Genomic DNA, 14,662 nt, shown 5'->3' with positions numbered 1-14,662 from the left:
TACAATTTTTACTACACTGGAAAATATAAAGGACATTACTTATGAAATTCATAAATAAATGGAAAAAAAGTAATATTTATTCATTAATTCAGTAGAAAAGCCCATGTTTAAGTTGTGAAAGTATCATTGATAAACTGCTCATAGGTTCTGTTTCCTGTTTCACATCACAGCTATAAATTTTTTCTGTCTTATTTACTTTCCATGAAGGACAATTCATTGATTATAGTACCTGATTTACTACTTTAACCTGCTATTGCCATGGTCACACAAAAACATCTAAAATCAGCTGTAGAAATCTAATTCCATTTTTTAAATTACTTAGCTGTTGTTTCCTCACTTTTTCTACATACATTAAAAAATAAAAATAAAGATATTGGCATAGTCTCCTGGCAAAGCTTGAGCATATTCAGTCCCATTCATTTTACCCCTGCAGTTCCTGTAGGATATTATTTAGTCTGAATATTTGCAAATACAAACAGCTTCTCTGTTTGTAAGACTTGCTTTGCTTTTATTCAGTCATCTTAACAAATGTTTATGTGAGCAAGCCTGGAGCAATACCATTTTAATGAGCAATAGAAACAGACTTGTAACTAAGTAAGTGGTGTGGTAATCCTTGGAAATAAATGCAAAACTAGACAGAGCTAGAGATCTAACTTTAATTATTTAGGATTATACCTGGATATCAACTACAGATCAAGCCCCTACATTGTTTGCTTGATGCCTAGGGCAGTATTTCTTATCTTAACCTACACTGAGTTTAGGGTGGAGTGATTTATGCTCCTCAGACTCTAAATCTCATAGGAAGTAATTAACCATTGTTGTCTTGCCTATCACTAGTCACCATTCCTGAGTTATCTGTAATTCCATCACAGGTAACATCCGCCTAAGAGATAGGGAAGGGAAAGAGAGAGCTTATGCAAGTCTATTCAATTTACTTCTATTTCATAATATTGAATCTTGTTAATAGTCATGTTATTCAAATATGCAAAGACTTGAGAACTAATCTTCTAATGAATGTGCTGTATTCTAAAAAACCAAATCTGGTAAATTGGCTATTTGAAATTATAAAAGCTTTTTCCATAGTAAAAATGTTGTAGCAAATTTTTGTTAAAGCTAGGTATATGTGAAAGAGAAATAAGGAAAACTAATAATTAGTGAGTACCAGCCATGTACCAGGCACTTTACAGATATCATCTTGTTCAAGTGTCATAAAATTAGTATAAACAAGGTATTGTTTATATTTTAAAGATAAGTAAGTGGAAATAAATACCAGGCTTGCCGTTTTAAGTTATAGAGCCTTTAGCTCCCTACTATGAGACTCAAAAGCCCTTGCTCTTTTGATTATAGCACACAGCCTTCCCAGATTCAAAACTATTAGTTCTGCTGTACTAATAGTGTAACAGCCCTTAATAACGTACATATTTCTTTGAATCAGGGAGTTTGTTGCTACATTTTGAAGAACAGAAGTCTCACTTCCTACTAAACTCCCCTTTTGGGGAACCTTCACAATAGAGCTAAGGACTTCACTTACTGGTTTAAAGGTATTAAAGATGTTTCTGACACTTAAGTTATACCCATAAGCTATGTTATTAAAAGTTAATGATAAAAAATGAAGTCTCAGGCATTCATTCAGAAAAAGTGAGGATACCTTCTGGGGAGAAACAGGTGGATTCAGACATTTTCTCCACAGGAGAATGAGGAAAGACTGTGCAACCAGGACTAATTCTGAGGGAAGGAAAGACCTAAGATAATAGGCAGATATTCTCAAATGTGAAATACCCCACAAAATAGTGAAGTTATTGAGCCTTTAAAAAAAAAAAACTTCTTGAAGAGAAAAACCAAAATCAAAGAAAGCTCTCAAGAGTAGAGAAGAAATAGTAAATAAAGTGATGGTGATCTGAATCTATATCAGTATGTCATTAAAATTAAACTCCTATTACAATTTTCAGAACAAAATGTAAATGTTGCAAATCCTAGCAGCAGAACGGAAATAAGCAACAAAAACTGGGGAATGGAGCATGCTAGAGGGAGGAAACGCAGGCCGGCTAGACACCTCGTCATTCATATACACACACTGTCAAAATCTGTACCGGTACTGTTAAGAATAAACATAAGGATGCCAAACACTTAATTACTTTAACAATCGTCTTTTTAAACCCCAGAGCAATCTTTTAAGAATTAATAACCCTTTTGGCAAAGATACACACATTATCTGAAATGTAGTAACTCCTTGGATTCACTTGATTTCCTTTTTTCTTCTGTTAAATTCATGTAAAGTTCAATGTTTTTAATTATAAAATAATAGTATGCCTGTTATAAAGTGGATTCTAATAAAGTTAATTTTTCCTATCTATTCACCCTTGGCCTCACTTTCTTTAACTATTTACAATTTAATGTTATGGTTTTGTTGTTTATTGGTGGATACTAATAGTCCCAACCTCACTGGGCAGTTGTAAAGATTAACTGAGATGATCGATGTAAAATGCTTAGCAAATTAATGGTATAGAGTTGTTTATATAATGTTGAATGTTACTTTTTAATCTATATGTCTATTCTTGCACTTGTATTTGTTCAGAGACACCTGGACCACTGTTAACCAAATATTAACAGTGGGTTATTTCTGCCTGGTAGGATTTTGAGCAATGTGTTGAGCAAAGTGAAAAACACTTTGATGTTTTTCTGCAGGTCTTACATTTTAATAATTAGCACAGATTATATTTAGTAAATAATGGTTATTATTCTTAGAAAATAATATAGTAAGGACCTAATGTAAATAATTGATTCTTCATTGCTTTATCCTATGTTCTTTATACTTTGAGATACATCTTTTCTCAGACTACGGTTGCATAAGTTACAGGAAATCTTTAGTTCCCCAAATGGCTTTTATTTTTACTGCTTTGCTGTCACAACAGAAGAAGAAGGTACTTTAATGCCACCTGATACAAAGACTGACAATGGGTTCTACTTTTACTTCTTAGAATATGATTTTTAAAGGTTTAGGAAAAAAACTGCTTAATTCCCAAAGGAGGGAAAAGAAGATGATGATAAACACTTTCTTGGCAACTGAAGAAATAGGCACACAATACGAGACCATTCCAACACGTAAAACCATCATAACGGCTCTGGAGATGAAGTTACTCAGGGATCATAACACTAGAAGACAGACATGCATTTAGTTTCATTTGAAATTTATATATTTATGTACCTATTTCCTAAGGGATGAAAGATTACTTCCTCCAAAGTCTCCTAACATGTAAGAGCACAGTGATCTGGGACCTTCCCTTGTCTGTCTTCAGCACAGATTCTGTCTCTAAAGTGAGCTGCCTACTTTTCCTTATCTCACACCACCAGAATCAAGTGACAAAGAGAACTTTCTGGAGGCAACTTTCTTTTACCTAGTAACATCTTTCCTAATTAATATTTGAAATGCAATCCTCTATCTAATCTACTGAACAGAGTGCTGAGGCTACATATGAAATCAAAATCACACATTACATCTATACCCTCAGTTTCAGTTGGTCCTTCACTTTGTGGGCTAAAAGACATCTTAACAATGCATGTTTCCAGGTTATCTTTTTGTGCAGAAATGGATGCTATATGTCTTGTGACTCTATCTATCTATTCATAGTGCTGATTAGGTGTTTAAATAAGTTGCAAAACCCTGTGATTCTTGCAATAGTTTGCCCCTGTAACAATCTCTTCCTTTTCATTCCCATTTCTCATTTTTTCTAGGTCCTTTGTTTAAAAAAAGGCTTACCTGTTTACACTTCTCTTACATTTAGCATGTGGTCATTTTAATCAGAAAAATCACTAATGAAATGCTCTTGATAAAAACATTTTATTTTTATCCCTTTAAAACATGTTTTTCCTTCAAACTACAATATCCCTTACCTGTCTTTTCTGCTCAATCCCTAAATTTCATATTCCAGGCTTCAGCATGCTGCTGCCTGACTCTTTGAGACCAAATCAGACTTCATTTTTCAGAAACATTCTTTGCCTATGAGCAAGCTTTCTTGTTATTTCATAGAATGCCAAACATATCATGTGGAAATATGAAATAAATGATAAATGTATCCAACATTACAAAAATTCCCTATTTATAACTAGATGCTTTCAAGTTGCAGAAGCATTTACAGACATAGATAACACGGAAGTATTTTTACCCAAAGATTACATTAATAGAAATATCATTAAGCAAAGCAGAATAAGGAAAATGAAATACTTTACAAAAACATAGACTCAGTGGCCTCTCAGTCAGGGAAGCAAATATACAGGCTTCATTTAGTCTGCTTGGCTCACATCTCTGCCAAACTCCTGGCTGGATTAAATGAAGTCCAACAAAAAAATTTTCAGGCAGGTCTCCATAAATGAACCAATTTCATGTGTAATATATACAAAGGGCAGACGTGTGTAAGTATCCTATTTTGTCTTTGGACTCATTCATCTGCTGGCTAAGTCTCCCTCCTTAAACTTGGTTACAGTATATTATAATATCAAGAAAAATGGATGTTGAATAGAAGGCTTGATTTCTATATCTAATTTTGCTACTTTTCTGTGTAAGCTTGAGCAAATCAACCTCTCTCAGCCTTAATTTACTTTATCAAGAAAATTATGGAGTTTTAATAAATAGTTCTTAAAGTGCTTTTGAACACAAAAAGTCTTTGAATGTAACAGATATATCTTTTTTTAAATTTAATCTTTATTGCGATCTTTTCCATTACAATTTTGTCCCCTTATACTTCCCTCCCCCCAGCAATCATCATTCTGTTAGCCATCATTTTTTAAGGAAAAAAAAAACACCATAGTCCATTGTGAATGTTACAAAGAATAATTAATACAGAATTTTAAGTTTTTATTCAGCAATTTTCAGCAGGTAAATTATACTTTTTTAGAGCATTCTCATATATAGAGTAATAGTTTCCAATGATGATGACCTCCAAAATTATGCTTAATAACTATTTACGTTACCTGGGAAAACTTAGGGGAAAAACCCAACTAAGCATTCTCTTTATGATAAGCATATGTTTTTGAGAAATTAAATTGGTGTTAAAAGTTCATACCAGGAATTAAGAAGTTATGTAATGTTATGTGTTTATTGTCATTCTCTTTTCCCATTTATTCTTATATTTTAAAAGCATAATCTAACAACGAAGTCACAGTTCCACAAATTTCCAGTTATTACTCTGTTCTTATTTGTTTCTACACTGTTTAGCATGAAAATGTTTATAGCTTTCCATTCCCGAGAAAAGTAATGGGAAAATAACATTCTATAGCTTTAATTTCCTTTTAAATATGAGTCAGTGTTGCTTTGGTACATAAGAGGACAGTTTCTAATGGTTTTAGGTATATAATTATTGTCAATATATATGATAGCATATATCATTTGTAATTGGAGAAAATGACAGTTAAGTTTCAATGTATATGTTAATTCTTTAATTTTCAAATGTTGGTAATGGATATACTGTACATATTAGCATTATTAAAGACAAGTTCTAAAGTCTAAGAAAAAATTTTTTAAAGGTCCTATATAAAATTAATTTTTTGAACTGGTTCCTATGCATTGAGATTAAAAATTTCACTTAAAAGATTTTTAATCAATTTTAGAGAGAAGAAGAAACAGAAAGGGAGAGAGACAGAGAGAGAAATCAATTTGTTGCTCCACTTATTGATGCATTCATTGGTTGATTCTTGTATGTGCCCTTACCTGGGATCAAACCTGCAACCTTGGCGTATTGAGACAACACTCTAAACAACTGGGCTACCTGGCTAAGATCTAAAATCTCATTTTTAAACAAATGAAATGAATTATATGAAATGCAGTTGAACTCTTCATGTTTTTTACACTTCACCTGGTATCTACAAGCAGCCAAAATTGGCAAATGGTTATGTTTGTTGCTACTACAAAGCTGCTCTAAAGAATCTTAAGAATTTGGATTTCTAAACTATTTTGGATGTTTTAACAATGTATCTCATCTCACTATCACAGGGATGTATCTTTTCTCGACTTTTCACAATTCTATAGGATTGATTCAATCTATTTTCTTCGCTGATTTTTTTTTGACATGGTTGTAGATATACTTATTTCTAAGATCCATATTTTCTTTTATTAATTTATAAACCAATATTAGCATTTTCCTGAAGGGTAATTTATCACGTATTCACCAAAAATAATTGAGAAGCATTAGTAAAATGACTTAGTTATAATAAAACTTTTCTTTACCATGACTCATTAGGCCACATAATGTAACTTTCTCTCATCATTAACTTCTTACTTATAAAACTTCATAACAATTTTTAAACGTTTGCATTGATTTCCTTGTATTTATGTATTTGATTTTAAGACCAAGGTGGTCTGTGCATTAACATCTTGCTCCATAATGCAGTTGTTGAAAACTCAAGGTAAGAGGAAAGTGTGGTTACAGCAGTATTTTCCTTTAACACTCAAAGACTTTGCTTATCTATAAACCTACAAGGCCAGCAGTTTTGAGTCTGCTGTCATGCTTGATGGAAAAGATATTCTTTCCCCATTGAAACTCTCAGGTTGGCCACAGCAAGTACCTTAGCTGATTCCACTGTCTGTGATGTAAACAGAAGATACAATACCTGACATGTAGTGTAAGCACTTGTGAGTTCTCTGTTTTTCAGATACTAGTGCAAAGGCTAAATTATTATCAAAATATAGTAATAACTAGTGCAACTACAGTGTAGACAGTTTCTATAATAAATGTATCAATAATAACAAGATTTGATACACAAGACACTGATCTAAGACTTTAAACAAAAAAAAGGGGGTCTGTCCAGAAGGTATCCAGCCATGTAATAAGAAAAATAGAGACATTTACTGAAGAAGATATAAGATGCAAGAAACAATGTACATAGCACAATGATACTTCAGTCCTCTTTAAAGGAGGCACCTTGGGACCTCACACAGTTCCCCTGATGGTCATCAGCTGCCCCATCATATTTTGCAGAATCTTATCAACAGCCTAAAATTTCTTAACTTACAAAGGTGATTTTAGTTTTGGGAAAAGCCAGAAGTTGCAGGGCACAAAATCTGGGCTGTAGCGGGGGCTGAGTCACTTGGGTGATTTGATGTTTGGCCAAAACACTCTGCGTGAGACGTGAAGCATGAGTGCACACAGGCATATTGTTGTGATGAAGCTGCCAATCACCAGTTGCCCACAGATGTGGCCTTCTGAATCATCCAAATAGTTTCCGTGGAGGAATGTTCAAGCTTAATGCAAAATTTGATGTAGATTTGTCTTGTGCAGTCATTTTGAATGCAACAGCCACACAATATACATGCTCACTCAACAGCATCTACCACCCCCACTGAGTAGTACAGTAAAGTTGTCATTGTTCACAGACACACATTCCAGTCCACTATCCTTGGCTCACAGGTTACACTGATGTCATGCAAACCATTCTCATTATATTAACAATGGTTGGACTTTTTTGGAAAGATCTTCTTATATTAACTCATTTAAGCCTCAACAGTTTAGCGAGGTAAGTACAATTATTAATCTCACTTTGCAAATGAGAAAACTCAAAGATAGAGAAGTTACATAATTCAGATATTAGTTGAGCAAGCTGACATTTGAACCTAGGTAGTTTGATGAGAAGTGGCCAGTCTGATCTTGTAACAGGATATGGCAACTACATGGCTATAAAACTCTGATAACATCAATGGAGTTGTTGGGGTAGATCACTGGTTTTTGAGGTACATCTGAGTATACCACATATCCAGGTTCTGATTTCCCTATATCAATGACTACTAACCGGGTTTAGCTATAAGTTTCAAATGTCATTGGCTAAGATGCAGATTGCAACTACTAAGGCTTAGAATTTTCAAATTCTAACTACTTACTGTCATATCTGAGACTGCATCTTTTTTGGTGCACTTTTTTGTTTTCTGTGCTCCCCCCACTCCCTAAATAAGAGCTTATGAGCTGAAAATGTTGAGGAAGGTTAGGTTGTGAAGTTTCTGAAAGCCTGGCTAGAAACCACACAACTCACTCAGTCAGGAAGATCCTGAGGGTTACAGCTCAATCAAGCCTTCTCTTATCAAACACATGTAGTGGCAAAGTATGTTTCACATATGAAACTCTGGTATCTCTAGAAATCACTGAAATATAATGTAATTTTTTCTTTTTAAACTTCTCTTTGACATTCCTATTTTATTTTGTTAGTTATCATCTCTATTTAGTTTTTTTCCAAAATTTTTTGTTTTATGTGTCTGTTCTCTCTACCCAGAGAAGTGAGTTTGTAAGGTCAAGATCCATATTCCTATTTATTTGGGATTCACTCTGTTTTAGAACTTGGAACACGGTTAACAGATAATCAAGGAACACTGACTCTCTTTACTGCTGCATGGTGCAAAGTAATGTAATAATCTCTTCAGAAATGCATTCTTATATATTTTAATGAAGTTAGGTATATCATAAAAAATAAATACATCAGCCTTCTTGTGGGTAATTACACATTTTAGAATAAAACATTTAATAAATAAGTGCTTTTTATAAAGGATCTGTCACAATTCTCCATCTAAAGAATGACTATCTCACACCAACAGAATAATAAATTCATTGAAAGAAAAGTTTTTTCAGTATTTTGCCTTTATAAAGAAGAGGGTTCAGCAGTTTCATCAAAAGTTAGAGGGAATGGAAAATACTACAACTTTAAGTGTGACAAAAAAATATTTTAACATTTCTGCTTTAATGTTCTCATTATAGCAGCAATAGAAGGCTAACAAAGGTCTATCTACACAACCATAAGCATTATCCTCAAAACATACCCAGATGCCCACTACGTTTCTCCCAAATCCTACACTACCTCAAGACACAATCACACTTTCTTTGCCAGAACTCCTGCACCGAACTCTTGATGTGTGACCACCTTTGCCCCCTTACAGCTAATTCCTATTAAAAACTTGTCTCAGATTTCATCACGCTTTCTCTCAACTCTCTAAATGGAGGGCTTCTCAAATTTTCACTGCCCTATAAGGCCTTACAATCAAAACAAGACACCTGCCACTCCACCTGCTCTGCTGCACACGTGCCTTTCGGATATTTACTACAATTTCCCTGCATCTCAGCCACCTGACCCCTGGATAATCCTTTCCTAGGTAAGAATGGTCTCACCTTGCACGTGTTAGTCAATGTTCTTGCATGTCTGGAAGGTATACTCTTCTCCCATGCAGTCACATGCCTCAATTCCTCTCTTCCTTTGGGCCTCCTCAGAGATCTTCCCTGACCACTTTGTATAACATAGCATCCTTTTTCCCACTTGTCTCAATTCTCTACATCCTGCTTTATTCTTTTCCATAGTAACTGTTATAGCCTGGAATACTTTATTAAAAAGTAAAATATTGTTTATACTATGTTTTTATACACACACAATATAAATATACTTATTATTTATTTTATTTGTGTCCCTCAAAAAAAGTTATTATGACTTTGTTAGTTTATGTAAGTCCCAGGAAGGCAGGATTTTATCTATTTGGTTCACTAATCAATTCCTATGGTCCAGATCAGGACCTGGCATATATTAGGAGTTTAATTCAAATGCATAAGTCCATGTATGAATGAATGAGTGCACAGACCTATATTTTACATTTTACTATATTTCTATATCACTCTTACCATGTTTATATGTGTATTTCAGGAATCATTTTAAGATATTATATTCAATGAAGACATGTGGATTAACTTACATGTGAATCATCTCATATTAAAATTTTAATTGCTCTTTTAAGCAACCACCCCAATTATTATTTTATGATTTAAATTAATTAAGTCTGGTGAAGTCTTTGGTACTATTTAAAGGCATATTACTGTTTAAGGGCAGTGGCTTTCAAACTCTATGATCATGAGTTACAATTTCATGCAAAAAATTGATTTTACCATATGCAATCTGAAAATTTATTTCTTTTCTGTCATATTCACTTTTAAATGCCTTCCATGATCTGCTGTACTAACTTCATAACCATCTTTTTTCATGGAGTATAACTGTTTGAAAAAAATTAACTACGAAGTACAGAGAATAATAGGCAGAATTCCCAATGAATTAGTATCAATGCTGCTCATTCAAAAAAAAATGAATGAACCCTATTGCAGATTAAAACTTTGAAACCAACTACTATTTTATATCCACTTATGGCCTGAAATAAGTATACTATGAATATTAAATGTGAATTTTTGAAATAGAATGTTCTATAAAATTCAAGTATGGAACTAAAATATGTTCTTTAAAAAAACTAAAGGAATTATAACATTAAGCAGAAAACTATTACTTTAAAACTGAAAACATCTAAATGTAACTGTTATTATATATTTACTTAGTGAAGTGATGGGAATCTTTTAATGGTATGATCATTCTCCCTTTTAGCCAGGACAAAAATTGAAATTTTTCTTTTTCCCCACTTACAAATTATTCCTCTATTGCATCAATTCTTCACCTGGAATATTTAGCACATCTTTATTTTCCACTACATGTTTACCTACTGCCCTATATAAACTTATGACCACACCCTTGGACCATTAAAGTACATTAAGTCCTCACCAACGATGGGTTCTGAGACTTTAAGCAAAACAATATGTAACAAAACCAGTTTTATCATAGGCTAATTAATATGAAGAGTTGTTTCTACAGCTTCTCATCAATGTTGTAATGAAACAACATTGAATGAAACATCATTATTCTAATCTCTGCTGTAACTTCCTAAGAAGTTCAATGTCATCCTATCTCTCTTGATCCAAATCAAATTTCAGATTACTACAGAATTTATCTTCCTAAAATCCTATTTGATTAGTTCACTGCTCCTACCATTTTTCCTGCCATTGAAAGCCTTTGCAATTTCTTTTATTTTTAGCCTTGTCCAGCATCAGTATTTGTGATGGTCAGTGTGATATATCAACTTGGCCAGATTATCCTATCCAGTTATTTAATCGAATACTAATCTAAGTGTTGTCATGAAGTTATTTTGTAGGTATTATTAACAGCTATAACCAGTTCACTTTATATAAAAAAGATTATGCTGAATAATCTGAGTGACTTGATACAATCAATCAAACAGCTTTATAAACAGACATAAGACCGAACTGCTGAAGAAGAAATTCTAATTGTGGTCAGTTGGTGCCCAACAGTATCCAGCCTGCCCTTCTTGATGGTTTGCCATATAGATTTCAGATTTGCCTGGACAGCCCTTCAAGATTGCATTAAAAGAAATGTGTGTGTGTCTGTTCACCCTACTAGTTCTGTTTCTCAGATGGAATTTTAACTGAGAAAGTACTTCACATTGTCATTAGTCCTTCACGGTCCTGGCAACTCTTGTCGTATTCAGCTTGTGCCTCATACTTTACTGACTCTGTGCTCATCCTCCTCCAGGTGTCCCAGCTTGAAATGGTCACTTCAGCCTACTTCACCCCCATGTTCGTAACTCAGAGACACCCTCTCCAAACCTCTATGGCTTTCTGTTAAGCACCATTTGAATAGCACAAAACATGATCTCTTTTATATAGTATTTTTTGTATGATATTACCCTATGACAATAAGAGCCATTAAAATATAAGTCTGTGTCTTACAGCTCTGAAGCGTCACTAACATTCATGAAGTTTCTCAGCAATAGCACTTTATAAGTAACAGTTATTTAATCAAGTGAATAATCAAGTGGTATTATATACATAAAAGTAAGCAAAACTTTAAACTCAGATTTCAGTTTTAAGTCTGGGTCAGTCTTACTAGCTCTGCGACAGTGGGCCAATTACTTAATCTTTTAGCCTTAGTTTTCTCTTATATAAAATGTGAAGTTTTCTCCTATGCAAAGATTAATAGTCTCCACACTGAGTCATGGCAAATATTAAATGAGATCATATAAAAACACACCAGCAAAGTGCATGCCATACATTGAGGGTAAATGAAATGTAAAAATTTTGTTAATTACCTTGGATAGGTTATTATGTATTAATTCAGTAAATTCATATATACTGGCCCTGACTGGGGTGACTCAGTGGGTTGGGTGTCATCTCGCAAAATGAAAGGTCACTGGTTTGATTCCTGGTCAGGGCACATGCCTGGGGTGCAGGCCAGTTTCCTCTCCCTCTATTTCTCTCTTACCCGCCCCTCTAAAAATACTTTAAATACATATATACTGTACACCTACTATGAGACAAGAACTTTGGCAAGTTGTAAGAAAAATAAAAAGATAAATTAATAATTTCTAATGCTTTTTGAGCAACTATTTTATTACAGATATTCTTCTAATACTTATCTAACACCTTATGTCTGCAGTCTGTATTCTTTTCTGTTGTGCTAAGGTACTTCCCATGGACATGGATTTGGTTGTCAAGTGGCATGTGTTCTAATGAGAGAAATAGAAAATTTTCAGAAACAACTACTAAATGATCAATTTAAAAAGTCCCACAAAGGAGGAAATTCAGGGGGGAAAAAAAAGCTCTTCATACAGTTGTAACACTACTTTGTATACATGACATATTCTATCAATCAGGAGGCCATATTAGAATGGACAAATCCTACCTGCTCTTCCATATTTTCCTGAGCCCAGACTGAGAAGATGGTTCTGTGCCCTCTGCAGTGTGGGAGGACTTAACAGTTGTTATGCGCCTGTGAATTTGCACAGCCAGCTTTTCACGTAGACAAGCAGATCCTCATTGTCTCATTAACCCACAGAGTTAATGTTAAAGATAGTTCTAATCAGAATCTTTCAATCCTATATAAATCATTTTTTCACAATGAGGCATTTTGATCATATACAAAAATAAATATTCTGTGGTAGTTTCTCTTGAAGGATAGAATTCTACTGTGATCATTATTTAAAAAGAAAGTATACATTTTAAAATGATAGCAGTTTTTGAGATTTTCTTTCTACATAGTTTTCATATAGTTTTTCAATAGCTAATAAAGAATATCTGTGAAGATATGGATAACACTAAAATTCTTCTCATTAACTAAACCTGACATGCTAAATAATGGCAATTAAATCCTCATGCTAACTTTACATGGAAATTCGTAAGTATTATAGTGATGTCAAATACATTAGTTTTACAGAGAAAGTGTTTTAAAGCGTTTTTATTTTTGCTGCAAAGTCAGCAAAAAAATACCCTTTATAGTTACTTCACTCTACAAATTCACTATTGAGTAAGAGCTCTGGGAGAACTTCTAGATGTCTTTTTAAAAGCTTCTTCCTGCTGATTCAGACTCAGGCAAGCACTCTACAAGTTCCCTATTAAATACCATTGACTTTCTGTTCAATAAATTTTAAAAATTTTTTCCTGAAATAATTTCTCATACCTAATCTCATTATATCATAGCATATAATGTATTAACCTATAAGCTCTTAACTTCTCTTATAAAAAATAATTTTATCATTTGCTGTCCCCCCCCAACACTGTCCTAAGGTTTGCTGCTCAAGTCTGACCAACTCTCATATTCCCAAACCCAACTCTTTAATTCACTTTTGTCTTTTCCATATTTAAACTCAGAATTCTCTGAAATGTATTTCAGATTTGGTGCTCACTAGCCCAAAGATAACACCTTTCTTTAAAGACCATTTTGTATGCTGCATTCATTCCTCTAGTTTTCTAAGAACAATAAACTGAATCTTTGAAGACAGGGAATATTGATTGTTTTTATTTTTTAAAATGCAGCAACCTGAACAAAATCTTCACCAAAAAAATACACTTTTTTTTTCTGTTTTCTTAATAGCTTAAGTTTTGTTTGTTCCTTTTTTTTAATTTTTGGACGATAACTGCATCATTAAAATTGCAGTTCATTTTTCTCATATCCAGATCACTTTTTATATTCATCTCTGTGATGCAACATTAAAATGTTTTTAAAAGACACTAATTTGTTGGTAATTTTATTTCCTACAGGTCATGATACCAAGAGCAATTTTTAACAATAACTAAAAATCATTGGAAGAAAACACATTCATGACTTTAAAAGAGATTATAAAGGACATTTAAAAGGAAAAATCACTTGGAGAGAAAAATAACTTCACATTCTATATACTACAACATTATTTTATTTATGCAAATTTTTTCAGGGATCATCTACCACAAAATGCCAATGCATAATCAAACTTCATAAGATCAACCGTGAATTAATAATAATATTATAGATATATAAAAATTCAATAATGTCATATAAATTATTTTACCTTTGCATTATAGGGAATGTAATGTTTTGATAAAGCTTCAGGTGTATGCATCCACGTTTTATCTGCAATAAAGAATACACAGTGTTAAGTTACAGGTTTTGAGGGTGTCATATTCATGCATTAGCATTTATAAGTAATCTGATATTAATGACAGCATTTCTAATTCTGAGATTCTTCTGCTAAATTAAGAAAGAGTAACTACTCAGATATAAGAACAATGTAGCTAGAGAGTGGTTAGAGAATTCTTTCTTTCACCTAAAAGTCCTAGCTTTTCAAAAAAATTTTTGAAATAATACAAATGTTACTAGGCTTTTAAAAATAACATTAGTTGAGCTATGAATAATTATATCAATTATGTGATTAATTTTGTAATAACTTTTTCTTTTTTATTCTCATAAATTATAGGTTATTTTTCTTTTCTAATCAAGAATCTATCCTTTTAGTATCTCCTCTTTACTCATTGTTATTTTTTTATCAAAGAATTAA

General features: G+C 33.0%; 1 protein-coding gene across 2 annotated transcripts in view; it reads right to left on the bottom strand.

The window, feature by feature from the left end:
* Positions 1–14,234, bottom strand: part of GULP1 (GULP PTB domain containing engulfment adaptor 1) — an 82,732-nt gene extending 68,498 nt beyond the window's left edge. For both annotated transcript variants that reach the window (XM_054562587.1, XM_054562588.1), the window contains exon 1: positions 14,177–14,234. In XM_054562587.1, coding sequence (XP_054418562.1) covers positions 14,177–14,227 — 51 coding nt within the window. In that variant the 5' untranslated portion in view covers positions 14,228–14,234. The remainder of the gene's footprint in view (positions 1–14,176) is intronic.
* Between the last annotated feature and the right edge of the window lie 428 nt (positions 14,235–14,662).

This window comes from Pteronotus mesoamericanus, unplaced genomic scaffold (genome assembly GCF_021234165.1).
Source record: "Pteronotus mesoamericanus isolate MK-2021 breed Mesoamerican mustached bat unplaced genomic scaffold, CSHL_Meso_final scaffold_651, whole genome shotgun sequence".
NCBI classification, from domain to species: domain Eukaryota; kingdom Metazoa; phylum Chordata; class Mammalia; order Chiroptera; family Mormoopidae; genus Pteronotus; species Pteronotus mesoamericanus.
This window is presented reverse-complemented; position numbering and strand designations above follow the sequence as displayed.